Source organism: Paecilomyces variotii (assembly GCF_004022145.1).
Source record: "Paecilomyces variotii strain CBS 101075 chromosome Unknown C8Q69scaffold_2, whole genome shotgun sequence".
Classification (NCBI taxonomy): domain Eukaryota; kingdom Fungi; phylum Ascomycota; class Eurotiomycetes; order Eurotiales; family Thermoascaceae; genus Paecilomyces; species Paecilomyces variotii.
The window spans coordinates 3,048,839-3,074,961 of record NW_021167141.1 but is presented as its reverse complement, the minus strand read 5'-3'; the positions used below and the strand labels follow the sequence as shown (position 1 = coordinate 3,074,961).

The 26,123-nt window shown below is 49.7% G+C and overlaps 9 protein-coding genes across 9 annotated transcripts; 4 read left to right on the top strand and 5 right to left on the bottom strand.

Moving 5' to 3' along the window:
• Positions 1 to 981: 981 nt before the first annotated feature.
• On the bottom strand, positions 982 to 3,272 carry C8Q69DRAFT_525893 (putative small nucleolar ribonucleo protein complex subunit). The gene is made up of 2 exons (XM_028633620.1): positions 2,765 to 3,272; positions 982 to 2,711 (listed from the first exon to the last, which is right to left on the bottom strand). Exons 1-2 carry the CDS (start codon positions 3,149 to 3,151, stop codon positions 1,197 to 1,199), a joined length of 1,902 nt encoding a protein of 633 aa, XP_028487934.1. The 5' UTR covers positions 3,152 to 3,272; the 3' UTR covers positions 982 to 1,196.
• Positions 3,273 to 3,330: 58 nt separating this feature from the next.
• C8Q69DRAFT_458348 (putative proteasome component Pre1) lies at positions 3,331 to 4,551 on the top strand. The gene is made up of 5 exons (XM_028629987.1): positions 3,331 to 3,516; positions 3,569 to 3,726; positions 3,787 to 4,036; positions 4,126 to 4,249; positions 4,319 to 4,551. Coding segments are annotated over exons 1-5 (612 nt in total). The 5' UTR covers positions 3,331 to 3,514; the 3' UTR covers positions 4,397 to 4,551.
• Positions 4,552 to 4,677: 126 nt separating this feature from the next.
• C8Q69DRAFT_525891 (snRNP assembly factor) lies at positions 4,678 to 6,737 on the top strand. Its single transcript, XM_028633619.1, has 2 exons — positions 4,678 to 5,385; positions 5,438 to 6,737. Exons 1-2 carry the CDS (start codon positions 4,716 to 4,718, stop codon positions 6,595 to 6,597), a joined length of 1,830 nt encoding a protein of 609 aa, XP_028487932.1. The 5' UTR covers positions 4,678 to 4,715; the 3' UTR covers positions 6,598 to 6,737.
• A 334-nt stretch (positions 6,738 to 7,071) lies between these two features.
• C8Q69DRAFT_458344 (hypothetical protein) lies at positions 7,072 to 10,495 on the bottom strand. The gene is made up of 4 exons (XM_028629986.1): positions 10,334 to 10,495; positions 9,644 to 10,003; positions 9,343 to 9,587; positions 7,072 to 9,288 (listed from the first exon to the last, which is right to left on the bottom strand). Exons 1-4 carry the CDS (start codon positions 10,367 to 10,369, stop codon positions 7,389 to 7,391), a joined length of 2,541 nt encoding a protein of 846 aa, XP_028487931.1. The 5' UTR covers positions 10,370 to 10,495; the 3' UTR covers positions 7,072 to 7,388.
• Positions 10,496 to 10,657: 162 nt separating this feature from the next.
• C8Q69DRAFT_429052 (WD40-repeat-containing domain protein) lies at positions 10,658 to 14,055 on the top strand. The gene is made up of 3 exons (XM_028628466.1): positions 10,658 to 10,931; positions 10,988 to 11,015; positions 11,069 to 14,055. Exons 1-3 carry the CDS (start codon positions 10,758 to 10,760, stop codon positions 13,786 to 13,788), a joined length of 2,922 nt encoding a protein of 973 aa, XP_028487930.1. The 5' UTR covers positions 10,658 to 10,757; the 3' UTR covers positions 13,789 to 14,055.
• Positions 14,056 to 15,137: 1,082 nt separating this feature from the next.
• Positions 15,138 to 17,110, top strand: C8Q69DRAFT_458341 (hypothetical protein). The gene is made up of 3 exons (XM_028629985.1): positions 15,138 to 15,541; positions 15,721 to 17,017; positions 17,092 to 17,110. Exons 1-2 carry the CDS (start codon positions 15,446 to 15,448, stop codon positions 16,870 to 16,872), a joined length of 1,248 nt encoding a protein of 415 aa, XP_028487929.1. The 5' UTR covers positions 15,138 to 15,445; the 3' UTR covers positions 16,873 to 17,017; positions 17,092 to 17,110.
• Position 17,111: 1 nt separating this feature from the next.
• Positions 17,112 to 18,109, bottom strand: C8Q69DRAFT_496537 (putative RTA1 domain protein; the record flags this gene model as incomplete). Its single annotated transcript, XM_028632262.1, has 2 exons — positions 17,909 to 18,109; positions 17,112 to 17,824 (listed from the first exon to the last, which is right to left on the bottom strand). Exons 1-2 carry the CDS (start codon positions 18,093 to 18,095, stop codon positions 17,112 to 17,114), a joined length of 900 nt encoding a protein of 299 aa, XP_028487928.1. The 5' UTR covers positions 18,096 to 18,109.
• Positions 18,110 to 18,529: 420 nt separating this feature from the next.
• Positions 18,530 to 20,575, bottom strand: C8Q69DRAFT_458339 (putative G-patch domain protein). Its single transcript, XM_028629984.1, has one exon. It carries the CDS (start codon positions 20,420 to 20,422, stop codon positions 18,818 to 18,820), a length of 1,605 nt encoding a protein of 534 aa, XP_028487927.1. The 5' UTR covers positions 20,423 to 20,575; the 3' UTR covers positions 18,530 to 18,817.
• A 618-nt stretch (positions 20,576 to 21,193) lies between these two features.
• On the bottom strand, positions 21,194 to 25,842 carry C8Q69DRAFT_485367 (hypothetical protein; the record flags this gene model as incomplete). Its single annotated transcript, XM_028631824.1, has 5 exons — positions 21,194 to 22,282; positions 22,337 to 22,494; positions 22,548 to 25,489; positions 25,573 to 25,716; positions 25,799 to 25,842. 5 exons carry the CDS (start codon positions 25,840 to 25,842, stop codon positions 21,194 to 21,196), a joined length of 4,377 nt encoding a protein of 1,458 aa, XP_028487926.1.
• Between the last annotated feature and the right edge of the window lie 281 nt (positions 25,843 to 26,123).

Here is a 26,123-nt window from a genome sequence, read left to right as displayed (position 1 = left end):
TCTTCCCATTCTATTATATGGCGAGCACCCCGTCTACATTGATTTATCAACACTTCGGCAGAAAACCCTCTGGCCGGGGTTTCCCGACTCGTTCCAACCAACCAGGTTCTTTTTCTTGTCGAATATGCATTACTGCAATCCGCTGCCTGGTATTGGAACATCGCGACTTTTGAGGGTCAACCAATGAGAAAAAGCCCTGCTCATCTCCTTTACTTGCTTTATGCCCTTATGAAGATGCAATATTATACGCCTGTCTACATTATTGGGACTGAATAGCGTGGCGCTGGGGGGACAAGGAAACCAATGGCCAATCTGGTTATTAAGTGGAATTCTTAGAAAAATGATTCAGATATCTCTACGAAGATTTTAATCCATTATTCAAGCTCTTACCCTTTCTTGTCCTTTGGTGAGCAGTTCCTAGGCACAGAAATATCTGTCCGCTTTCTGCATTGGTCCGCCTCTGCAAGTTCGATTGGTAGTGCTTTAATTGAGCTTTTTTAGTTCACATAAACAGTATCCAAGGTAGAGTAGAATACATTCCCATTCCATAGTCGCGGAGACTAGTGTGAGCTATACATTATCCTATGATAGTAGAATATATCTAAACAAGACACGAACGTTCTTGGATCTGGAATCCGTTTCATCTACCGTCACAGATAGGAGTGCAAACTACGAGAACTTATCCCAGCAGCTAGTCTTCGATGGTACTTATACCCATTAAGACATAGCAAATTAATACTGGTACTACAGCTTCAAAGGCTGGCTTCTCACCCCCCCCCCCCCCCACCCCCCCGGCCCACAACCACGGAGCTTAGACACAGGTATTAGAGTTATAAAGCTTTGCAAGTTTGATATTTTAATTATTTTGTAATCTTCATTTTAACTTTTTGTCTCCTTTTCACCAATGCCGGCCAAGAATCGGCTAGATATGTACACAGACATACAATACACATGCAACCTATGTGCACCCACACACGTAGTAAAACGCCAGCCAGTTGAAGAGAAAAAAAAAAAAAGGCGTATGCAATTCAATTGAGAACACGGACCTTGATCAAGGATCGGTCCATCAGAAAGTACGGCGCCTCTATAGATCATAAGAGAACATACAGCTCCGCGGAAAGGATGCGTTGATCTTTCCACCGATCCCGTGAAGCAAGGTGTTGAGACGGGTGAGAACAGCATCTAGGTCGACACTGTTAGGCAGTGGTGGGCGCATCTTCCGCAGATTCAACAGGAGCGCCTTCAGCGAACGGGACCTCGAAGACCACAGCGCCATTGCGGCCTTCTGAAGCGGGCCCATAATGGTTGTTGTTCTTGAAGCATTTCCATCGACCAAAACGTGGCTCCTTGCCGAGAGCTGCAACAATACAGAGGCCGCGGGGTTCAGGTGCGGACTTATCGCCTGTTTTGGACTTGGATTTCTTCGGTTTCTGACCGGGCTTGGTGTGCTCAGGACGGCGTTCGAAGACAGCGATATCGTTGACGACACCCTTCAAAAGAGGTTCAGATTCTGCCTCCTCTGATGACTCTCTGTGCTTATTGTTTTGATCGACTTCCATCATGTCAGAATCAAACCTGAGGGTCTCCTGTAGTTGTGATGAGGGTGAGGGCGTAATAGCGCCACCGCCAACGGCCCCGAGCGGATAAATCATCTTCTTATCCTCTGAAATTTTCCATGCACGAATCCAGCCATCCCAGCTGCCGCTAAGGACGATATCTGTCCCCGGTAAGGTCGTCAGGGCTGTGATCCAACGGGGCGTAGGCCGAAGGAATCGAGAATTTTGAGCGGCTGTCTCCTTGTCCACTTCAGGCGACAGCTCGTCCAAAGGCGGAAGAGGATCGAGACCGTGAGCAAGAGGTATCGTGTAGATAGGCTTCTTCTTATGGATTGACCATAGGCAGATACTGCCAGAATCAGAGCCTGTGACGAAATGATTAGGGGGTATAACGGCGACACAGTCAATGTTGTTCTCCTGATATTGAGCCTTGGCAGAACCGCCGCGGAACACAAGTTGCGTCTCATCAATCACCTTCCACAATCTCGCAGTTCGGTCTCGCGCTCCAACACTGACACATTGATCAATTGTCATGGCTGCCAGGTTTGTAACGTGGTCTTGATGACCGAAAAGTGTTTCCACGTAGGCATGTCCACTGGCGCTGAGTGACCATGTCTTGATTGTCCGGTCAAATGACCCGGAAAAGAGTTGCTCCCCAGAGCTCATAGACGAGATGTGTCTGGCAAAGGCAAGACCACTGACTGCATCCCGGTGATGGGTGAAAGTCTTCTGTGGTGTAAGTGTTGCGGCATCCCAGATGATAAGTTTTTTATCTGCTCCTCCGGTGGCCACATATTTTCCCGATGGCGATACGGCCACCGCCAGTATGTTTCCGGTGTGACCTTGCTGCTCCTCGCTTTCAGCCACCTTCTGAAGACCACGGGTATATTTGATATTCTTTGGCTTCTTGCGCTGCGGCCGCGGGCGCCTTCCGCCGGCACCGTTTGCGTTATCTGATTCAGAAGAGCCCGCCGGAGTAGGAGTTGCGAGTTCCCATTTTATCAACGTCTTGTCTTTTGACACCGTATAAACGTAAGGCGGGTGGACAGCGATAGAAGTAGTGGTCTGAGTGTCTGCGCGGAAGAAAGAGTGCGATGCGGTAGAAAAAGACAATTGTGCTGCAATTTGCCGGAACACACGTCCTTTGAACTCATCCTAAAATATTGTGAGTTGTATTCTCTCTGTTCGCTGTGACAAGGCAAACCTACCACATCCTCTTTTAGTCTCTCCGCGATTAGATCTCGATCAATCTCCGCCGCATCGAATCCCACCTCATCCACCTCTTCTCGTATATTCTCCAAGTACCTTTCTGCGAGCTTTAGCCTTTTGTCCGCCGCGGTCTCGCCCTCGTCGGACTCGGGTTCGCTCTCTTCGGATGCTGCAGATGCTGCAGATTCTGCAGAACTTGACAGTTCTTCATCGTCGTCTAATTCGCTTTCCGATATGGACTCGTCTCGTTCCCGTCTTTCCTTTGCCTTCTTCTCCCCAGCGTTTCCATTTCCAGAAACTCCACGTTTCTTAGACGCCGGAGCAGTGGCACGATCGTCTCTCTTCCGCTTGCGCTGGGAAGCGGGCAGCGTGAAAAAGGAGGACATGCCAGTGGTGATGCTGACCGACGGTGACGTTCAGTATCCCGGCCGCTGCGATCGAAACCTGAGGGCAAAGGGTGACTGAATATGTCTTCCGCCGCGCTGGCTGTAGAGGCTTGTCTGATCGTCTTTTACTTTGTCTGCTCTCACTTTTTTTTGGTGCTGGTGGTCCGTGCCGCGAAATCTTGGCGTCGGGCATCGGCGCCCGGGGAAACAACAACGCCTAAATGGGTGACTAAGCAGCAGAGCTCCAGCGCAGCTCAAGGCCGCAAGCTCACGCGTGGCTCCGACCCCAGACAAGACGACCTTCTCGCTGCCACCTCCTCAGAACCTCAACCAACCAGTTTTAATTCGACTACTATTGCAAATATGTGAGATTCTGTGTCTCGTATGTTAACATCTATGTCACTAACTTGCTCCCAGGGAGGTTCTGCTAGGTATCACCGGAAAGGACTTCGTCATTGTCGCAGCCTCCAAGGCTGCGATGAGGGGACCTACCATTCTGAAGGCCACAGATGATAAGACACGAGAATTGAACAAGCACACACTCATGGCATTTTCGGGAGAAGCTGGAGACACTGGTTAGTTGCGATCTACCTACAGATGCCCTAGAAGGCCCAGCTGTTGACGGTTCCCTGCAGTCCAATTTGCCGAGTATATCCAAGCAAATGTGCAGCTGTACACTATGAGGAATAATACAGAGTTGAGTCCAGCAGAAGTTGGCAGCTTCGTTCGAGGAGAACTGGCCCGGAGCTTGCGGTCGCGCAACCCCTACACTGTCAACCTACTACTTGGAGGAGTCGATCCCATCACACAGAAGCCGAGTCTATACTGGGTAGACTACTTGGCATCACTGGCCGCCGTTCCGTATGCCGCCCATGGCTATGCTCAGTACGTGCTATCCTATCTACTCTTATAACATAAGACTGGCTGCTGGTTGACAGCAACCACGTTACCTCGAGTGATACTGACTGGCCTAGGTATTACTGCTTGTCGCTCCTGGATAAGCACCATCATCCCGACATCAACTTCGAACAAGGAATGAAGCTCCTTGAGCTATGCACTGATGAGTTGAAGCGAAGATTACCCATCGATTTCAAGGGGGTACGTTGGCCGCTGAAACCCAATCGTTCTCGTATCTGCTCGCAACATAATGCTAACGGTAGAGACTAGGTTCTTGTCAAGGTTGTTACGAAGGATGGAATCAAGGAAATAGATTATGATAATAGCAAGCAGGTTGCAAGCGCTTAAAAGCCTTGGCCTTGCCTGGGGGCGGCGTTGTATCATACCATTTTTAACGAATTATCTTGAGAAAAACAAGGGCAATATGATGACGGTCTAGACTCCTAATCCATATATTCTGATGAATGTAAAATACAACTTCCATAACCTAGGGTATAGAGGAGTGCGTCTTGCGTAAGTTGTGACGCTCGATGCGGAAGACCGTTGCGATTCCAAGTTTGGCATGTTTGCATCGGTGTTCTACCAAAACTTCCATCTTGGAGCTCAAGCCGTCAGTTGGCTTCCAGTGTCGCGCAGCTCATACTTAACGTATTCTTCCGCGCTCAGGATGTCGAAGAGGCCTGCGGAAAGTCCCTTGGACGGGGAGCTTGAGGTAGTCTCTCCTGCATCCAAGAAAGCCCGTGTTGAAGAAGAAATCAACGACAGCGACCTCCGCAACGGCGGCGTGCCTGCGCAGCGAGCTCCCGGTCAGGAATGGGAACAGCATGAACGCCATGGCGAGAATATTCTGGCGGCAGCTGACCAGGAGCGCGAAGAACTAGAAGAAGGCGCGCAAGATAATCCTGATTTACCTGATATTGATGAAGACGCCCCTCTCGTTTCCGCCCCGAAGCGCCAGTCGGAGCCGCTGGAAGGCTACAGTGACCTCTACCTCGATACGGTCAGTCGCGCCGTACTTGATTTCGATTTCGAGAAACTATGCTCCGTTACGCTTTCGAATATAAACGTCTACGCATGTCTTGTTTGCGGGAAATACTTCCAAGGAAGAGGGCCGAAATCACACGCATATTTCCACGCGCTCGAAGTTGGTCACCATGTCTTCATCAATATGGAAACGAAGAGAGTTTATGTCCTTCCGGAGGGATACGAGGTCAAGAATAAAAGCTTGGATGACATAAAATACGTCGTTGATCCTCATTATAGCAAAGATGAGGTTATGAAGTTAGACAAGGAAGTGCGCGATGCTTGGGATCTTCAAGGCAAGCGATATAGACCAGGTAGGTATCCTCTTCGATCGACTTGTAAGGAAATGCTGACAAGAATATCTAGGCTTTGTCGGAATGAATAATATAAAAGCAAACGACTACCTGAATGTCGTCGTTCAGGTCCTCGCCCATGTTACACCGATCCGCAACTTCTTCCTACTCCATGAGTTCCCTGTCCCGGGGACACCTCAGCTTTCTCTTCGCTTTAGTACATTGGTCAGAAAGCTATGGAATCCGAAGGCGTTTAAATCCCACGTCTCTCCTCATGAGCTGCTCCAGGAGATCGCCCTCCGGTCATCCAAGCGTTTCACGCTCACCCACCAGTCCGATCCGGTTGAGTTCCTCTCCTGGTTCTTAAATCACCTCCACCTCAGCCTGGGAGGTTCCAAAAAGCCGTCATCCACTCCGACTAGTGTCATTCAGCAAGCGTTCCAAGGACATCTGCGGATTGAGAGTCAGGAAATCACGGCGCATTCTGACACCACGAATGCACGACTTGTGTTCTCTGAATCCAGCACCACGAATACTCAAATCACACCATTCCTCATATTAACTCTCGATTTGCCACCTACTCCTCTCTTCCAGTCGGCCAATCGAGAGTCCATCATCCCCCAAGTGCCTCTAACAACTCTCCTCAACAAATACAATGGCATCACTGCGTCTGAAAAACGTGCTCACCGTGTCCGACATCGCCTTCTTCATCCTCTACCACCTTACCTCCTTTTCCACATTAAGCGTTTCAGCAAGAACAAATTCGTCTCGGAACGCAATCCTACCATTGTGACCTTCCCTTCTCCCAGGTCTCTGGACATGTCACCTTACGTCGAGCCAAACCCGAACATTTGGCCTCCCGGAGAACCCATCCTATATGACCTTGTCGCAAATATCATCTTGGATGCTACGACTCCTACACAAGGCGCTGGTGAAGATGACAAAGGATCAGCTAGTGTCGGTGCAGCTACGGGTGCAGGTGCCGCTAGTGAGAATGTATCGTGGCTCGTTCAGCTTCATGACAAGGCTATGGCAGCAGTGAATGCAAGACGAGAAGAACGGGAGCGAAATGGCGAACCACCGCACCGTGGTCCTGAATGGCTTGAGATCCAGGATCTGTATGTGAACCGCGCAGAGAGCGAGACACTGTTCACAAAAGAAGGATACTTGATGGTTTGGGAAAGGAGAAAAATCCCAGGAATGAAGAAAAAGGGAAAGGCGGCCACTAAATGAGAATCGGGTTTATTCTTAATTTATCGAGTCGAAAACAGTGTACCGGCGTTGGAGGAAACTATGCTGTCTCTGCTCATTGTGGCTCTGCATATGTATGTCCATGTAACATAATATTATATTCAATTTGCATCCAGACGGTCACAACAGTATCTTATTCTTGTATAACGATTGGCAAATCGATGGTATATGGGGTTGTATTGCCGGTAGTAATCAAGTGGTAAGATAACGCCATCTTTCTTCCAACTCAGTTTTACAAGTGGTTACACTGCAGGGTCGACTTTTGGCAGGCATATGTGGTAATTTACCCTCTACAGTTAGTGTTGGAGGTATTCATTGGCAGCTGCTGTAGTATCAAAGAGACGATTCTCCCTCTTGTTCAATCCGTAGGACAAACGAACTCTTTTTCTTTCAGCAACATAATGGCTCCTCCTTGGGCGAGGAGGCATGTCTAAAGAAGCGAAAGCAGCGGGTAGACCCTCCTTAGTCAGTGTACTTCGTTCAGTGACAGTATAGAAGAGCAGTATCTCCTTGATCGGGAGCAAGAGTTTCTAGTTTTAGTCTTCCTCGGAAATGGTTTATAAAAGATGATCGTCAAGCTTTCATCGGAGAACCGGTCATAGGCGACCATAGAATGTATGTAAGAGTTACTGTACCATGAGGCTGGGTTTATCCTAGCAGAGATAAAAGTCCCGAGGGATCACTAATAATACATGAATTGCCAATTGCCATCGAATGAAAGAAATGTAAACCTCCCTTTTTATGAGTCTTCCCATGTTTGCACATGAATCCATTTACAAATTACCCCACCCGAACCGTTTCCTTCCCATACCGATTGCCGTTGCGGTGCCGATTCCCCAGACCCCGATACTTACCGCAGCTTGCATCCCAAAGACAAGTACCAGTTTACCCGCATAGGTGAGCATGTCTCGCGTCGAGCCGCCGCCCGCAAAGGCGGTTAGATCTCGAATATCAGGCCTCAATACAGCAGCGGGTCCGCTGGCTGGTGAAGAGAGGTAAGAGATTGCTAGAGCCCGCAGGTATAATGACTCGAAGGGTATAAACAAGATATTTGTGATCAGGGACGCCAAATGGGAAGAGAGTGAGTCGACTGGATGCGATGAGAGGATGGTAACACGGTGAGTCGGGAGTGACTGGACATTTGTCGAGCGCCGACGGGTCTGCGAGCGAGATGTTAAGGGTCGTGCGTCCGTATTCATATAATCAGACTCTGAATCCGAATCTTGGTTATCTGTATGAATTGGAATTGGCTGATTTAGTCCACCAGGAATCACGTTCACGATTGGTTGCTCCTGAATGTTGTCGGTATCATTAACCGCATTCGTTATCATAGACTGTTGCGCATGTCCTTCGAGTTCGGGCACGACGTTGTCTATAGCGGCAGGTGAGGCCCCAACTGTCAAGCCGGAAAGGCCATCATTGTCCCCAGTACTTTCCGCCTGGAGGGTACTGGCAAGGGTCTGACCCTGGTTGGAAAGCAATGCGTCCAGCAGTTCGCTTGCCCTTCTATTGGCTGCCTGAGGATCGTTGGGTAAGCTCTCGTGTGCAGTTCTGTCCACGTTATTGCTCATGGCCTGATCCTGCTGACCCGGATTACGGTTAGTGAGGAGCTCAAGCTGCATTGTTATGACGTCGGAGTTCTGATGAACCAAAGACGCTCGTACACGCGGAGAGGTGAGTGGTGATGATTCGGGAGAAGAAGGCCGGGAAAAGAGTGTGTTTGATCGTGAATCCCGTCGATTTGCCACCGCTCCATCAGTATTATATGTCGTTCGGCTGGATGACTGTTGGGTTGATTCAACGGTTGAAGGCATTTCCCGGGAAATACCATCAACCCCTGTCCGTCCTAATGGGGGCATGGTATCAAAATAATCGTTCGCCATCTCAAGAGGCGACTGGGACAGCCGCTGGTCTTCGTTTGACAAGACTTGCTCCATATCGAATAATGATTCTGGTTGCGGGGTTCGTGATGAGAGAGCGGGGTCTGGAGACCCGGAACGGACGCCTTCAACACGACTGTTGAGAAGTTGCTCGCCACGCGCCTGCATCGGATCTGTCTGTCTCGGAGGCGCGGGATGTCCTCTGACAGGCGTGGTTCCAAGCTCATTTTGTAGTTGTCCGATGCGATAACGGAGAGATTCGATCGTCTCCTCCCTTGAAGGCACGATGACCTCGCCGTCCAACGGCTTCTTCTGTCGCCAACCAAACCACGAGAGCATCCAATTTCTCGCAGTCAGAAGTTCATATCGAATCTCCTCTAAAAGCGTGAAATTACTGCGCCGGGCTTCTTCGTCTGATCTCCTTCCGAGCGTCGGCACGGTCCACTCAACTAGGTCGTTCTCAATAGCTACCCTGATGGAAAGTTCGTCTGGTCGGTCCGGTTTTGGTAGCCTTCGTCGAATCAGGCGGTAAATCCTCGCTTCCATAATTGGTCGTAGGTATACATAAACATAGATCAAAAAGAAAGGAGATGTGAACATGCTAAGTCCAAATTGGCTGATCCCTTGAAATGTGTATTCAGAGGGAAGAGATGGGAACTGTATCAGAGATGAATCGCTGAAGGGTATGAAGAACTTGATTCCAGGGAACGTATAATGGTGGACCAAGTGGAGAGATTGTAGGAGTGAAAACATGTATGTTTGTCCGAACAGAATCAGAAGGGTCCCCCGGGCTCTAAAAAGTTGTCAGTCTGCTTTCCGTCTTGGCGCTGGAGAGCTGGCATCTTACGCATTATCGAACGTCGAGAAAATATGCTGCACTATCCTGTTATACAGAGCATTGTCGGAGAGTGACATTGCCTGGTTCCGTAGGAAGGCCGTCAACGGCTCTAGTAGATGATTCCGACAGATTGATAAGAAGAACGAAGTCGTCCATGCCGGAATACCTGCGAAGTAAACCCCGAATAGGCCGACCGCTCTACGCTCAAAGCGTATGATCCTCATCAACGGAACATGGGTATAACTCTTGAAGGTCTATAGGGAGATACTCAGTCGTGAACGCACAAATTTAGAGACCTTTGACATTTTACCTGTATCCGTCCTCCAAGAGACGTGGTCCACCATGAACCAAGAAACATGAACACCTGGTCTAGCGTTGCCATTACCAGTCCATAGTCGTTTTCTGTCGCGATAAGATTGACTTTCTGTTTTTCTTTAGAAGTGCCTAGACTTCCATCTTCGCCGCTGACCACGATACCCATAGTAGAAAGGATATCGTTTTTGGCTCTCCTTAACTCTCTACCAAATGTCCTAGATGCAGGATTTATAGGGTGGCCCCTTTCATCATACTGCTGGACGTATCCATCCGCGCTGATCAAGGACGATCTTGCTTGTGCAGCAGCTGAAGGACCCACCTCAGAACTGTCTGGAGCCTCGTACGGCGATCGACCCTTGAATTATTGTCAGCACCTAGAAAGGCATATTGTACACTGAGGTCCATAAGGACAAAGATAGAAATGCAATTCACGATGCAGATGAAGCGATTCAGTGAGTACAATGTGGACATGGCAATGATAGTGTCAAGAGAAAACATGGTGCTATATCGAACGGGGACCATTATTTTTGTATGCAAAATGAATATAATTTGGAAGCAGAGACCGAAGCGCATAGTATACATGCTGTAAATTAAATTACAAGTAGTGCAAGACAGGAGTCGGCGACTAACGTGACAAAGTGACAGAGAGCGTGCTCCAAACAGTTCCACGTAGGTACCTACTTACCAGGGCGAGCCGATTCATATAAGCTTGCCGCCCCATCGTGGCTGGTGACGGTGCCAATCATCAGGTACGCATATAGCCGGCGCAGAAGATGGTGTGTATTTAAAAAATCGCAGAAAGCAGCCAGATAACGCCGGTGATCCTCTGGTGCCGAAACAGTTGACAGACTGAGAGAGTTGTGAAATGGCACGAGGCGAGATTAACCGCCGGCGGTTCTGGCGCCTACACGCACGGACCACAGCTTAATCTCAACTGCGCAAACATGTCAAACAGTCGAAAAAAGATAAAAAGTTACCGCCCGCGGAGCAGCAAGACATTTTGCGACGCCGACATTGCGAAGCTCCTCTCTCGCGCAGGGAATATCATGGGGCAAGAGCGGAGATAATTTTTTTTCGTTGCAGTCTAAGAATATATATCCGCCGCCATCATGTCAAAGATCAACGTGAAGACCACTTTCGAGGCCTCGCGCACTATCGGCCCCATATATACCGGCGGTAGCACTGCGCTGGATGCCAGTGGTCGTCTGCTGGCATCATGCGTCGGAGAAGAGGCGCTCATAGTCGATTTAGACACTGGTGACAGACTTGCAACTCTTGAAGGAGTATGGACCCTGCCCCAATGTGGCAATTTCGATCTTTTCTAACGGACACAATGTAGGATGGAGAACTGATCACCAGTCTAGCGAGTACGTTTCTCTTGCTCGTCATCTTTCAGTATCTCAAGCTAACCCTTTTGCAGTTACTCCTTCGGCTTCACATTTGATTCTTTGTTCCAGATCACAGGCTATGCGCATATTTTCCCTGTCGCCGTTCGACGAGTCAACCCGGAGCATTCAGTCTGAACTTCTTAGGACACTGAAGCCTCACACTTCCCCTGTGGTGACGACTGCAATCGACGAGACTGGTACTTTACTTGCTACTGGTGGTGCTGATGGGTCCATAAAAGTGTGGGATATCAGGGGTGGATATGTGACACACACTTTCCACGGCCATGGTGGAGTGATCTCAGCACTATGCTTCTTCCAGGTCTCTTCCCAGGATGGAGAGGAGGGGACCATGATCAAAAAGAAATCCAAAGGCCGAAGCCGTAAGAATGGTGACGAAGAGATGGAAGACGCAGACTCTTCTGCTACAGGCTCGACGGCCGGGTTCCGTCTAGCATCTGGAAGTGAGGACGGCAAAGTTCGAGTGTGGGATTTGCACAAGAGAAAGTCGATCGCTTCTCTTGATTCACATGTTTCAGTTGTGCGCAGCCTGTCCTACTCACCAAAGGAGAATGCTCTTCTCTCCGCAAGCAGAGACAAGACTGTCATCATTTGGGATTCGCGCACTTGGAAAACTCGAAGAATCATTCCTGTTTTGGAGAGCGTCGAAGCTGCTGGCTTCGTGAGTGACAGCGAGCTGTGCTTTGCTGCGGGAGAAAATGGCAGACTCCGTGTTTGGGACTGCAACCGTGGGAGTGAGGTTACTGAAGAACAGGAGCCGGCCTCCGATGTCGAAACCATCGTCACGATACAATATTCTCCGGGCCTGCCCTTCATTATGACCGTCCATGCCGATCAGACGTTGAGACTCCATTCTATTGCATCCCTGTCAAATTACAAGCCTGGGTCTAAACTGGAGCCTTTGCCAATAGTCCGTCGTATCTCTGGGAACGACGACGAAATCATTGATCTCGCATGTGTTGGACCGGATCGATCAATGCTTGCTCTCGCCACAAACACTGAGAGTATCAGAGTCATCTCAATGGGAACATCAGAGAAGAAAGGGATTGAGGTGGCCGGCGATTACTTCGGCGCTGATGTCACTCTTCTTGAGGGTCACGACGATATTATTATCTGCGTTGACGTTGACTGGTCTGGACACTGGCTGGTTACAGGCGCGAAAGACAACACTGCACGACTGTGGCGTCTGGACCCTGAGAGCTCCTCGTACACTTGCTTTGCCCACTTTACAGGCCATGCTGAGACCCTGGGTGCAGTCAGCCTTCCACGAGGAGCACCGCCTTCCAGTTCGGCGGCATACAATGACCCCTTGAGTCATCCTCCAGCATTCCTTTTGACAGGCTCCCAGGATCGTACCATCAAACGATGGGATACCGCCAAGTTGAAGCCAAACAACTCAGAACCATACTCGCCTAAGGCTGTCTACACGAGAAAAGCGCACGAAAAAGACATCAACGCGCTAGACGTTAATTCTACATCTACCATGTTTGCCTCTGCTTCACAAGATAGGACTGTGAAGATATGGTCTCTGGAGGATGGCCAGGTGGTAGGTATTCTGCGCGGCCACAAACGCGGCGTGTGGTCTGTCCGCTTCGCCCCGAAAGATACACCGATTATAAGTTCGGAGTCGGGCACCAGCACTAGCAAAGGCCTTGTCCTTACTGGCTCTGGTGATAAGACTGTGAAGATCTGGAGCCTTGCAGATTATAGCTGTCTGCTTACCTTCGAAGGACACACGAACAGTGTCCTCAAAGTACTCTGGCTCCCGCCCTCAGAACTCGCCAGTGAGGAGGGGGACGAGGAGAAGCAGGCGCTCGCACGAAATGCCGCCGCCCAAGCTCGTCCCCTGGTTGCTTCAGCCGCTGCTGATGGCCTCGTCAAGATCTGGTCACCATACACTGGAGAACTTGAAACTACCTTAGACAACCACACTGACAGAGTGTGGGCATTAGCAAGCCCTACTCCTTCTGGGTCACGGGCTGATGTCAAGTCACCTTCTACATCTCACAAGAGAACGCCCTTTGCGCTCGTTTCCGGAGCGGCTGACGCGACGGTTACATTTTGGACGGATACGACATCTACGACTCTTTCTGCCGCTGTTAATGCCAATTCTGCCCGTATTGAACAGGATCAGCAACTACAAAACTACATCCGGGCTGGCGCATATCGCGAAGCCATCACGCTCGCTCTTCAGCTCAACCATCCTGGCAGACTTCTCTCTCTCTTCACGGCTGCTATTGACGCTGCAGACGATCCATCCTCCGAGGAACACGCTAGAGCCGAGGGCAGCCTCACGGGAAATCCGGACATTGACACAGTTCTCCAGTCTCTCGACCCTGTCAACCTTTACACACTTATCCTCCGCGTCCGTGACTGGAACACAAACGCGCGTACTTCACGCGTGGCTCAACGCATCCTGTTTGCCCTCGTTCGCTTCTACCCCGCTTCAACCTTCGTAGAACTGGCGTCCAATCCTCCGCGGATACCCAACCTCAAACCTGGTAAAGGTGCCGCAGCAATGAAAGACGTGCTACAGGCGCTATCTGCATACACGGACCGACACTACCGTCGGGTTGAGGAACTAGTCGATGAGAGCTATCTCGTGGAATGGGTCCTGGGCGAGATGGACGGTGGCGTTGGTCTCGGAGGCCTGGCGGAACCAGGAGCTGCGGTTAACGGTGATGCAACCGAGATCCCAGAGCATGAGAAGGATGTTATAATGTTGGGAGCGTGATCAAGAAAGAAATGTTATACTCGTTGATACCTGGTACAAAGTTAGAGGGGGCCTGTATCTGTGCATTTGTAATGGAGTTCAAAAACTGAAGGGTCTGGAAACCAAGGGAAAAGACTAAAAGCTATCATTATTGCCTTGTATTACGATATTGACCTGTATGTGGTGTTCTAGAATGGTGTCGAGCAGCTGCGACACAATTTGGATTATTTTCGTGTAGTCTCTCTTATGTGCCATAAATTCACAAGATACCTGAGTACTCTATGGGCAAAACAGTCTCGCCATCTAAGTACAGCCAGGTATGCGTTCTCCCCCGTTGCACCGCCATATTCGAATATCAGAAACCATCGAGCTCGTGATAATCCTAGTAGCGCAATCAGTCGCAAACCGAACAGCAGCATCCCAAGACAGTAGTTCCGAGCAAATAGCTCAAACGGTAGTGCTTGCTCTAAGAAAACAACCTGAACTTGTTCAGTCAAAAAGCACCCAAGGCACTTAGAAAACCTCATTCAAATAAAACTTACGGCCCTTAAATCTGTTTTGTAACTAACAAATTTGTGCCAATAAGAAGAAGGCCAGATTCACAATTCCACGGCCAATAAGGACAGTCCCAGCACAGAGGAACCTATGACCTGGACCTGGCCAGACCTTCATGGAAGGACTGACTAGATAGGAGCTCCCCAAGCAAGTCAGCTCAACTGCCAAATGGTGCAATTGCATTTGACCTGTGTGCTGTTTTTCACTCCTAGCTATCTCTTTCCTCTCCCTTCCAGTCAGGAAAAGTTACAAGCATCTGTTCTCCCTACCTTATTTGCCTTTCTTTCCTCCCCTTTATAGCATATTACGTATAATAGATCATATCGAAAAGGAAATTTCCGACTATATGGACTGTTTCTGTCTACGTATTAGCATAATTACTACCAATTGGTCAGTGCTTAATACTCTAGTTGCATGATCGGATGGCCTTATAAATCGTCTGTCTCAAAGTGATTATGAGCCTGAAGATTTAGAAACTGCATATTATCTTGCATACTACCTATCCTTAGAAAAATGGAATTAGAGAAGCCTATTACAAGGACTTTGTGGCGTAGGGCTTTTAGTATGTTTTTAATTATACGCCAGAGGGCCGCTTCTCCGCTTGTCGCCAGATATTATATACAGCCCGTTGATAGCTGGTACAGCGATTTAGCTTTTTGATTCAGAAACGAATAATCTCTGTTTCTGGCTTGGTTTGCGTATTCGTATTGGTTTTTACCTAAAACGGAATGTGGATCTGTGAAAATGCAAAGCCGTTTTATCAAGTTAAAAAAGCCAACAAGGAACTACTAACTACTATTTATAACCAACTCATACTTTGGGCGGGAGTTAAGACTCGTTCAGGAACGTTTCCTATCACTAGGGTAATAATCCAGATCCGCCACTTAAAAAAAAGGTTGGCGATATTATTGAATCAGATAGTTCTACCGAATCGAGTGCCCTCGAATTATTTTTCTTGCTGCCTAAATTAATCTTGGCTATACTGAGATTGCAGTTATTATTACCTCCAGTCTCGCCCGCCAGCTTACGGAAGAATAGCAACGAATACGATCCCCCTTACGAGGTAGTTATTGGGGGGTAAGACTTTCAGCAGTCCAACCGAATACCACCCCCTGTTGCCCGCATGGCAGACGCGGAATCGAAAAAGAAGCTCCGTTCTCGAAAATCCCACCGTAAATCTCGCTTGGGATGTAAGAATTGTAAGAGACGACGACTAAAGGTACGCTATGAACCCGCTTCTCCATGAATGTTCCCTGACTATGATATTCTCTTCTCCATATGTTCTTCTTTCCTTTCGAGATGTATATAGAAGACTATGATAGGCCTCAATTATGTCTCGTGTCTCTCTTGTCCACTATCGCGTTCACACATGATATGGTTTATGCTAACATCCTCTAGTGCGATGAAAATAAACCTGCATGCTCCAATTGCATAGCACATGCCATCGACTGTGACTTCTCTCTCCCGTCGCCGGGCACCGACTCGAGCTCATCTACTCATCCAATCCGTTTCAAACAATCTAGATTCCAGTCTCTGGTTTGCTCATCATCTGGCTCTATGGAACGGAAGGAAGCCAGCTCGAAATGTGCCTCGGTGCAATGCGACCTATGGACGAGTGACAGCAGAACTGGAAATATCTCACTAGCAGACCTTGGTCTTTATCACCATTTTATCACATCGACCTGTCGGACTATTCGCTATGAACCGACAGACAAACACGCGCTGTACCTGATTCATGTTCCACGATGGGGCCTGGCATTCCCCTCGATCTTACATCTCATACTAGCTCTTTCAGCGTTGCATCTCGGCCACAAAAATCCCCATCTGCTGTTTGAGTATCAAGCGCAAGCTGACGACCATTTCACCTTCGGCGTGCGCTCCGTTACGGCCGTCCTGTCCCAATTGGATTCTGGGAATTGCCAAAAGATCTACGTCGCGGCAATGCTGATATGCCTAGTTTACTTCGGCCGTGGCCCACGACGAGGTGAATATCTAGTCTTCAGTGAGCGGGGATCATCTGAATGGCTTGTTCTTATGCGCGGCGTGCGCGCGATACTCGTCTCTGAGCATGATAGGATATTTACTGGAGTTCTAGAACCTGAGGATGAGGGAACCCCAGACGAAGTGATATCTACTCTACTACCAGAGTTAACTCAGCACCAGAAACAGATCGACATGATCAGACGATTACTAAATGAGAGCATTATCGATCGAAATGTACTGTCAGCGTATATGGCTGCAGTCGACGATTTATTAAATTCCCTAGAAGAAGTGTTCAGAATGCGCAGCGCTGGCAGAGACGGACTCTGTCTAATGGCTGCAACTTTCGGATGGATATATCGGTTACCGGAGCAATTCATCCAGCTACTCGAAGCTAAGGACACTTATGCACTCATCATTCTTGCTCACTGGAGCGTCCTGCTCAAATATATGGAGGCTTCGTGGCTGATGACTGGGTGGCACAGCCACGTCGTATCAGGAGTTGTGTCATCCTTGGATCCTGATTTCCATAGTTGGATTGAGTGGCCTGTCAATTTCGTTCATACATAATAGCTGCTTGCATATTTTTAGGTATAGTTCATGGACTACGAGTCACATGGCGTTGTGGATAGATTTAATAAATTTCTTCCTCGGAATCTGAATCTGCCATACGTTCAATCTCCAGTTGCTTGGGACCCGGAGAATAACTAAGATGGTAAGCTATCTAACCGAGTGTTAAATCGACGAATCAAGGGACAACTTTGCATAGCAAACTGACAGCGTTTGAAGACATCGAAACCAGCCATATATCAACAGGACACTAGGGGCACATCTTGCATGTTGGAACCTTCCTGGTTCATAGCTCCATACCTTTTCTCCATCTCATTCGCCTTCCTGGCCTTTTTAATCAACATGCCTGGATGCCACACGGCAAGAACTGCCATAGAAACCAGCATGAGCGCCGCATCAAAGACATAGATATACGCCTCCTTTGTATTGATGGCAGATGTTTTATTCGCCCCGAACTGAATCGTACGGACGAGATTCCTTATCGCCAACGCCGCACACGAGGCGTACAAAGCCCACATATACCTCTTCCAGTTCAGTCGCGGGCTCTGGATCACTACTAATGTCGGATTCTTCGCCAGCCGCATATGAAAGAGGATCGCCACCCAGACGAATAGAAGAAATATGATAAGCGAGAAGACCAGGCCTGCCAGGACCGCTTTCTTCCCGATATCCATGAGGTTTGCGTCTCCAGTGACCTGGACTCCAGCACCGATGATTTGTGTGAGGAAACAGATGATATCATTCAGGACAAAAATGGTAGTCAGCCATTTGGTCCGAATTGAAGAGTGATGCTCGGCATTGAGAACGCGAATGATTCGCCCTAGGACCATGTAGATTGTCGCTGCGACGAACGGGGGTGCGCAGAGAATCAGGATTTGTTGTTGCGCCCATGAACCGATACCAGTTCGGTCATTATGGGACAAGGCACGGCCATAGTATCCGAATGTCTCGCCTACGGAAATATGGTTCAATTAGAACACTGCAGGTTCATTTTATGGATAGTCAAGATTGGGGGGATGGGAGGTAGTAAACACACATATTCCACCTATAACAAGAGGTATAAAGTATGCAGCACGGTAAGGGAACATGAGTATTATGTGAGCGATAGTCGTAATGCCGAAAATTGCCATGAAGGCGTATCCTGCTGTGAGGGAGGGATTGTAAGGGTAGAATTCCACCCAAGGCTTGGAGCCGTTGACGCCGGGATGGAAGGTGAAATCCATATTGGAGTGTTAATATATTCGCTTCTTGGAAGTATAGAGAATTGAAGAGTTGTATTGAGCGCAAAGTCGGGGCTTTTCAATATTTAATACTTGTTGTCCCTGGGACGGATCTATAAGAATACGAGAAGATTGCCGTTTACGGATATATTGACACGATCGTAAATGATCTGCGCAGACGGGTCTCCGACATAAAATTAGAGCTAATTATTCAAGAATCCATGGTATGTGTCTCATCTAGAGATAACTTTTCTTCTATAAACTTCCCTTGCGTCAGTCGACGTCGGCGCTCGAAGTGGGCAACAATGCCACATGGGAGGTAATAAATAGAACTGGTCATCTTCTCCCTAAATAGATCTGTGATCTGAACCTAAACACTTTATTTTCTTTTCTTCAATGATGCTGCCTGCTGGGGGATAGTGTCATATTTCTAACCCATCAACATTACTCTATATCATTCAGATCGTCATCGTTTACGCAGATACGACCATAACATATCCGTTATCTGTATACAAGTGGTTTGATTCATGCATCTTTGCAGCATATGCTGACACGTATGGTGGCACAAGGAACAGGAACACGCTCTGGGTATCATTTCTTAGTATCCTTCCCTGCTGAAGTGTACTGCTCTTAGAATGGCGGACTTCCAGTTCCTCCCTATCCAACGTGCTCTATAATATGCTATGTCCCTCTTCATAAAAATGTGCTGTACATCAAGGCTGCTTCTATCGGTAGTCATCCCTTCTTCTGCGATGCGAGTCTCTGTCGCGATCGCTATCACGGTCCCGATCTCTATCCCTGCGATCGCGGTCATGTCGGGAGGAAGTGGACGATGAGTGTCGAGAACTGCGGTATTCACCATCTCTGTGACTTCTATCCTGATCCTTATCCCTATGTCTGTCTCGGTCTCGGTCTCTATCCCGTTCACGGTCGCGGTCGCGATCGCGATCGCGATAATAGCGGCGATCATCTCTCTCCCTGTCTTCATCAGTGCCGCGTTTGCGCCTTCGATCACGGTCGTCAGATGAACGGCTCCTGTCCCTCCCAGAGCCATTTCTTCGTCTCTCATAAGGGTCGCTGTCGTCATCATAATCGCGCCTTGAACGTTCCCGATCTCGTCCACTTTTCTCGAGATTGCGATCCCGTCTATCTCTCCAATCCTCCTCCACATTTTTCGCCGCCTTTTGTCGAGCTTTGAATTCCTCCTCAGTGATAGACTCTCCCGTCTTCGGGTTCCGCATAAGAACAGGCATATAGATACCGTCTGTATTTTCCGCGCCATCTTGACCCTCCTTCTTTCTAGATCCTTTGCGCATAGCCGCTTTCCCCCACGCTCCTATTTCAGCTTCTGCGCCCTTTCCTCCAGATATATCCTTTGCTCCAATTCCAAGAAAGCCAGGTCTACGCTCCGGTACCCGTGGCGCCTTTGCAGTAGCAGACACAGCTGTCCCATAATTGCCTCTACCGATTGGCTGACCTTCCTTCCAACCCATACCTCGCAATAGAGCGGCGCCAAACTCTTCAACTGGAATAGCATTGTAGGCGTCCAGGCTAGCAGGATCTGGACGAGAAGCCACATCTGCACGGAAAGAACTCGTCTCATCATAGCGCGTTTCATATTCTTCCTCCTCCTCCTTAGAAGGACGCTTTCCAGATTCAATAACCAGATTCGATCTCGTCCGTTCCGAGTCGCCCTGACTCTCGCGAATAAGCGCCTGAAGAGCGATCTCATCCTGGGTGAGAGGCTTCTTCTCTTCGCCTGGAGCAAGCGCATCCGCATCCACCATGGATACGTCGCCATTCTTCACATCCTCCGTTGTAATTGTTGCTGGTTTCGCATACGTCAGGCCGTATGACATATTAGGACCTTCGGTTTCCACATTTCCAGCCACAACCCCATCCTTCTCTGCCTGTCTCTGTGCTTGCACCTCTTTTGGCAGTAGGTTTTTACCCTTCGGTCGCCGAACGTTAACTCCAGGTCGATCCCGCCAATTGTTTTTGCTTTCAACTTTGATCACCAACTCTTGTTTCTTGTTACGGGAATCATCTGCAGTAATCGCGCCTCCCGCGGTCGTATCAAAGCCAGTCACTTCCTCGTGTACGGGGGCGTGTTCGTCCTCGTCGGAGTCATCTTCGTGGAGTCGCTGAGGGCGGTGGGGGATAGCTTTCGTCTTGGGGCCGGTGGCTCGAGAGCTTTGGAAATTGAATGATGTCTTTTTCGACGCTGCTCCCGACTTATTTGGGCCACCACCAAAAGCCAGCGAAAATGGCTTTGCTGCTCCCTCTCCAACAGCGGATTTATCACCTTGAGTTTCCTCGCCGGAAGACATGGTAGATACCCTCTTCCGGAGTGTCAAGTCCGGATAGGATTAGAGATAACTGAGATCAAAGATCCATATGATGCATGTGACGCATGTGATATATATGTTATCAGAGGCGAGAAGTGAAAAGAGAAGGTGGAAGCTTGATGACTTGAGTGTTCTACATCGAGCCTTTGCGGCGACACCTTGAGTGGCAATGGTGATCTTTAAGCGCGCGCTTAAAATATCCGCATGCGGTCAAGTCGCACGGCTCTCGATTAGGAACTTCCATTGCTCGCCAGTCTTTTTACTTTTCAAGTATATCGGAGATCGATATGCATGCGAGGTCACTACTGCGGTTATAAACCCGGCTTCACTATCCTTGAGAATCAGAGGTAGATTTATTTTGCATCATCATTCGACTCTAAATGTCACCGCACGGCCAAGGTGCGGGTAGTCAATGTTTGCCCGAGGAATACTAGTAGTACAAAAACCGTGAATCCTATGCCCATCCCGATATAAAAAGGTCAGGCCTTACAGACCACACAACATGCGTACCACACCAAGGATAGAGAGCAGGGTAAACCGGCAACAAGAGGGGGTAAAGTAATCGGGCAGGGGAACAGGCAGGGACGCGAGAAACATGGCGCAGATAGAATAGGCGTAACTGGGTTCGTCAAAAGGCAATAGAAACTGGGGTAAGGGTGTTCTTTCCTCCGTGATATGTACAGTACAATTAAAAAAGGTAGAATTCCAAGCAGCAAAGACAAAGTCCAGCTACTCAGGCTAAAAGAAGAAGCCCTAGCTGTTTGCCATTTGGGCTTGCGGGGGCCTGGGGCTCTTGCTGGAACCGGGTACGGGGCCAGCCTGAACACTGCCACTGCGCTGAGTCTGCGGTGTTGCACTCCTGCTCTGCTGGGGTGCTGCACCATTCAACGCAGGTGAGCTTCCAACTCCCACACGGTTTTGTTGGGCATTCTGAGGAACGCGCATCATAGGTGAATAACCCTGTGTCTGGGGGTTCTGCATACCAGGTGTGCCATTGGGAATACCGGGCTGTGAGGCGCTTTGGAAATTCCCATCATGAGGGACCTGGAAGTTTGATTGAACAGCTCCCATGTTACCAGCAGCCGCATTCATAGCTACCTGCGACATGCGCTGTTGCTGATACTGATGGAGACGATCCGTGGCAAGCTTGTTCACCTGGTCAGCAGCCATGTTCGGATTGCTTCGTTGAATTTGGCTCTGAATGCTGCTAATTGTAGGAACCACACCGCTTGAAAGAGGGTTGGGCTGACCCATGCGAGGAGAAGCTGTCGAGACCCCTTGACCAGTACCGTTGTGGAACGGAGGACTTTGCATGCCGCCTGTGGCCTGCAGAGCCGCCAGCATTGCCGGGTTATTCGGGCTCCCATTGAGGTTTGTCAGATTGACATTGGGTGGATGGGTTCCCTGCTGTCCATACTGTTGCTGGTTGTGAAGCTGCTGTTGTTGTTGCTGACGAGACTGCAGGATTCGTTGCTGTTCTTGCAGCCGGTTGGCCTCGCGGATAACTCTAGCATTGTCTGGAGAGGCTTGCATGGGTATCCCGGGCCGTGCAGCCATCGGTTGCTGCATTCCGCCCTGGGGCATCATCTTCATCGCCATAGCATTGGGTGGCATAGGGCCGCTCATAGGCGTGCCATTGGGCATTCCCTGGATAGGATGAGGTCGGCCTTGGTTAACCCCAATGCCAGGAGGGAGTCCATTTGGCATGCCATTAGGAACAGCGCCAGGCAAACTAGGACTACCACCATTAGGAGGAATTGCATTCGGAGCGCGGCCTGGGGCACCATTCATCATAGGCTGCTGATTGGGCAGTTGACCGGCACGCTGCGCAGCAAGGTTTGCCTTCGAGAAAGTGTCAGCTTAGAACGTGGTGATATTATGTGGCTAGGTACTCACTCGTTGCTGCGCAATCATCTGCTGCCGGTACTGTTCCTGTCTCTCCTGAAGCTTCATTTCGCGCTCGTACTTCAGTTTGCTGAAATCGGCCGGGGAGGAGATAGGAGGCTTAGGCTGGTTCGCTTCATTGGCCTTCCTCAATGATGCCAGATGTGTCGCTACACCAATGTCAGAAATCGTACGGCAAACCTTTTATCACAACGAAACTTACCGTGTTGCTGCTTCTGCAGCATAGTCTCCCGTTTCTTTGCCAGTTTCCGCATAGCATCAAGAAGAGCAAGGTGTTTCGAAGCACGCCGGCGGTCGACTCTGACAGGTTGTGTAGTCCTCCTACGAACGGGCGCCTGCGGCTGCGAGTTATTGCTTTGTTGCTGTTGTTGCTGAGCAGCTTGCTGTTGGGCAAGGACTGTGCGCTGAGCCGTCTCCAGCCGCTGCTGGTAAGCTCGGAAGTATTGAGTCTTGGACATCTCAGCCGGCAGCCCTTCTAACCCAATCCATCTCTCAAAGCATTCCCAGGGCGTGCGTCGTTCAGCGCCTGACGTATAGAGGGAAGGCGGGGTAAGGCAGCTGGATATGAGTGACCAGTTGTACGAGTATTCTTTTACCAGACGGCGCAACTCGTCATCCTCCGCATATGTCCACTGAGATGACTGCCTTGATTCGAAGAATCCTAATGACGGCATGGGATGTTCTGTTGGAGGGCGGAAAGAATATCCAGGGTGAATTCGGTCCCGAATATGCTTGTTCTCTGGGCGGAAGAGAGCAACGTTTGTCTGCTCGGGCGGCATATCCACAACTTCACTGTCGGCTTCGCGTGAGTACTGAGAATAATCATACCTACTCCGTTTCCTGACAGGCTCGTCATCGCGGAACTCGATCTTGCCCATTGCATATTTGGACACGGGGAGGATATCCGTCTTCCATGCAGCATCTGGCGGCGCCTTGAACAAGGGAAGCTTCGTATCTGGAGCAATAGCCACGGGAGCATATATGGGAAGTTCGTCAAGGATCTTTTCAGCGGCCGGGGTCATGTCTATCGAAAACGTAAACTCATCTGAACCTAGAGAAAAGATTGCAGCTGGTGCAACTGTATCATGCAGGTCATGCCGGGGTTCATCGTTGAATCCCTCGCTGAGAGAGTCATCTTCAGTGGAGGGAATCAACTCCGGAGTGGGATGCGAGAGCACCGAACTATCAATCGGCTCCTCTTTTGTAGCCGGGTCGACGCTCTGTGACTCGGCACTTGCTTCCTTAACAGTACGCGACGGAATCCTTGCTCGAATACGGAGCAGTGCTTTGTGTGCTAGATCGCTGTTAACGTATTCAGCGCACCAGTCAGCACAGCTCTTCGCAGCAGCAATTTTCCACTTCCGTTCTTCACGGAAATCAGTTCGCATCCATTTCATGTGATCCAGAAGAACGTCCCAATGGGTCGCCGCTCGTGTAGGTTCGACAGAACGCTTTAGTTGCCGCAGAGGCCATCTGTTCGCATTTTGAAGGGAGTATATGCGACGTAGCGTACGACAGTTCATCTGTTCTTCATAGTCAAGGACATGATTTCCGGTTGATAACGTCTTATGAGCAGACGCAAGAAGCGTACTGAGGTTGATACTTCGAGGAGGCGAGTAGGCTTTGTTCTGGAAAAGGGTGAACAGATAGTCCTTTTCTTCGTTTAAACCTGCTATCAGATCTCCAGCATTTTGTCGTACAAGATCCATCGTATCATTCTTCTCCGTTTGTTGTTTAGGAAACACCACAGTTGACAGCTTACTGCGCTCCTTCTCCCTTGCCTTCCGATCCTTAAGTCGCAACCGAGCAGCTGAGCCCGGAGTATCTTTATCGGATACTGGGGAAAGAGAGTCAATCGCAGAAGTAGCCCTGGTCGAATCAGCCTGAGAACTCTGTGTTCTCGGTGTCTCTCCCAAGATTTCCGATACCGATTTATGGCGGATAGCGCCCGACGACACTCTGGTCGTCATCCGTTCCAGCTGAGGCGTGGCAGATGCCCCGAGAGGAGCCTTCTTAGTGCCTGAGGGCGTCGCAACAATTTGCGTTGGCTTCTCTGTTGGTGAAACGGTGGGTGTACCTTCGGACGGCTGCTGCCCGCGAGCTGCTGCCTCCATTGCGGACGCAGATACCGCATCCGCTTTTTTGTGTTTTGGTGACAAGGGTGAGATAGTGGTTTCTTCAGGCCCTTCCTGCGGTTTACGGGGCGCTGACTCCGCCGTTGACGGCGATACCACACTCTCTTGGATGACCTCGTTCGAAGAAGGATGGGCGCCGGTCCCAGAATGGTCTCCTATAACGTTATCTGGAGCCACGGTTTTCTGGTGCAGCAAAGACTGGGCCTCCTCCAACTTGAGTTGCTCGTCAGGTGTCAAAGGAACTAAAGTCGATGGAGGTTGAATAGATGTATCTGGTTTAGGGCTAGGAAGCGCTACAGCTTTAGATGATTTGACTGTACCGACGATTGTCTCGGCAGCCTCCTCACCAGGGCTAGTCTCTGGAGAAAGCACCGTCTGGTGTGAAGTATTATTGGAGTAGGGACCAACAGAAGACGCCGGAGAAAGAGGTTGTTCCGGTAAATGTGAGCCTGGACCTAGTGCCAGTGATGGTCGTTTATCATGCTTCTTGTGCAAGACGGGGACATCAGGCGCCTTCGACACAGCCGCACCTGGCACCGGTGCCAATTGAGGACGTGTTGGAGATGCCACCGTCGCCGTCGCGCCAGGGTCGTCGGTACTCGAAGGAGTCTCAGATACTGCCACATTCAATAGCCCCGAAGCTGCAGATGGGATAGGTTGCGAGCCAGCAGATGGCTTTTCTTCGCGACCCTGGGGAACCGCAGACGCTCCTGAAGTAACGGCGCCGGGAGGCTGTATATCGCCTGCACCAATGGCGACAATCCTGTCCTGTCCTTCGATTGCTTGATTCGCGCCCTCGATCGCATGTTGTCGAGTTTCGGCGACATTGGACGACAGTACAGAATTCACAGCAGGCGACACAGCCGGTTCGACAGCATCTTGTGAGGTTAATCCAGCTTGCACGGTGGGGTTGGTGGTGGCTGGTTCGGAATCTTGTTGTTCAGAGGGCGTTGCGACGGTCGCATAGTCTGGGAACGGAGGAAGAGTTGCTTCGTTGAAATATCGTCCTCTACAACGCGTGAGTTAGTACCTGGCAATTATACGGTGGGATTATATTGGTGGTCTATAGAGTTATGTAAGAAAGGGACATACTTGGAGAGGTCGTTGGCGTCGAGGAACGTTTGTTCTTTTTGCTGATACAGAGCGTCGGCCGGAGCGCCCCCGGTCGCGCCCGTAAAGCCCACGGTCGCAAAGTAGAGCTCGCTCAGTTTGCGCTTTCGCGACAACAGACAACGTCTAAAAATCAAAGTAAGCGATAATTCTGTATCGCATACTGCGATAGAGTAGAACGCATCGCTGGGACAAAATTAAAACTTACGCGATCTCATCGTTCTTAGACCGGAGCAGCTCGTCGCGGAGCATCGAGTCTATCTCGGCCACACAACATCCGATTAACGCGCGGAAAGCGAGGGCAATGAAGAGAGCGATAACATTCGAATCGAAAAAATCGCTCAGATAGGATGGAATGGATGGGGTGGTGGTGTTATGGGACGGCGAAAGGCCAAACGCGAGGATTTCTCCCAGGGGGGTTTTGATGGGGTGAGGGCAGATGGTGGTGGTAGTGACACTGGTGAGTGCCGGGGGGGGGCAGCGCGCAGCAGCCTTAGGGAAGGGAGACCGCAAAGTGAACCGGAAGGAAGGGA

Excerpts from the sequence above, each read along its gene's own strand:
- C8Q69DRAFT_429052 (XM_028628466.1), top strand. The coding sequence starts at position 10,758 with ATGTCAAAGATCAACGTGAAGACCACTTTCGAGGCCTCGCGCACTATC. Across the intron at positions 10,932-10,987 it reads GACTTGCAACTCTTGAAGGA|GATGGAGAACTGATCACCAG; the intron begins GTATGGACCCTG and ends GACACAATGTAG. Across the intron at positions 11,016-11,068 it reads ACTGATCACCAGTCTAGCGA|TTACTCCTTCGGCTTCACAT; the intron begins GTACGTTTCTCT and ends ACCCTTTTGCAG.
- C8Q69DRAFT_458344 (XM_028629986.1), bottom strand. The coding sequence starts at position 10,369 with ATGGGGCGGCAAGCTTATATGAATCGGCTCGCCCTG. Across the intron at positions 9,588-9,643 it reads CTCTTGGAGGACGGATACAG|ACCTTCAAGAGTTATACCCA; the intron begins GTAAAATGTCAA and ends ATCTCCCTATAG. Across the intron at positions 9,289-9,342 it reads TTCTCGACGTTCGATAATGC|AGCCCGGGGGACCCTTCTGA; the intron begins GTAAGATGCCAG and ends ACAACTTTTTAG.
- C8Q69DRAFT_458339 (XM_028629984.1), bottom strand. The coding sequence starts at position 20,422 with ATGTCTTCCGGCGAGGAAACTCAAGGTGATAAATCCGCTGTTGGAGAG.
- C8Q69DRAFT_458348 (XM_028629987.1), top strand. Across the intron at positions 3,727-3,786 it reads GGGAGAAGCTGGAGACACTG|TCCAATTTGCCGAGTATATC; the intron begins GTTAGTTGCGAT and ends GGTTCCCTGCAG. Across the intron at positions 4,037-4,125 it reads GCCGCCCATGGCTATGCTCA|GTATTACTGCTTGTCGCTCC; the intron begins GTACGTGCTATC and ends TGACTGGCCTAG.
- C8Q69DRAFT_525893 (XM_028633620.1), bottom strand. The coding sequence starts at position 3,151 with ATGTCCTCCTTTTTCACGCTGCCCGCTTCCCAGCGCAAGCGGAAGAGA. Across the intron at positions 2,712-2,764 it reads AGAGACTAAAAGAGGATGTG|GATGAGTTCAAAGGACGTGT; the intron begins GTAGGTTTGCCT and ends ACAATATTTTAG.
- C8Q69DRAFT_525891 (XM_028633619.1), top strand. The coding sequence starts at position 4,716 with ATGTCGAAGAGGCCTGCGGAAAGTCCCTTGGACGGGGAGCTTGAGGTA. Across the intron at positions 5,386-5,437 it reads AGGCAAGCGATATAGACCAG|GCTTTGTCGGAATGAATAAT; the intron begins GTAGGTATCCTC and ends AAGAATATCTAG.
- C8Q69DRAFT_458341 (XM_028629985.1), top strand. The coding sequence starts at position 15,446 with ATGGCAGACGCGGAATCGAAAAAGAAGCTCCGTTCTCGAAAATCCCAC. Across the intron at positions 15,542-15,720 it reads GTAAGAGACGACGACTAAAG|TGCGATGAAAATAAACCTGC; the intron begins GTACGCTATGAA and ends AACATCCTCTAG.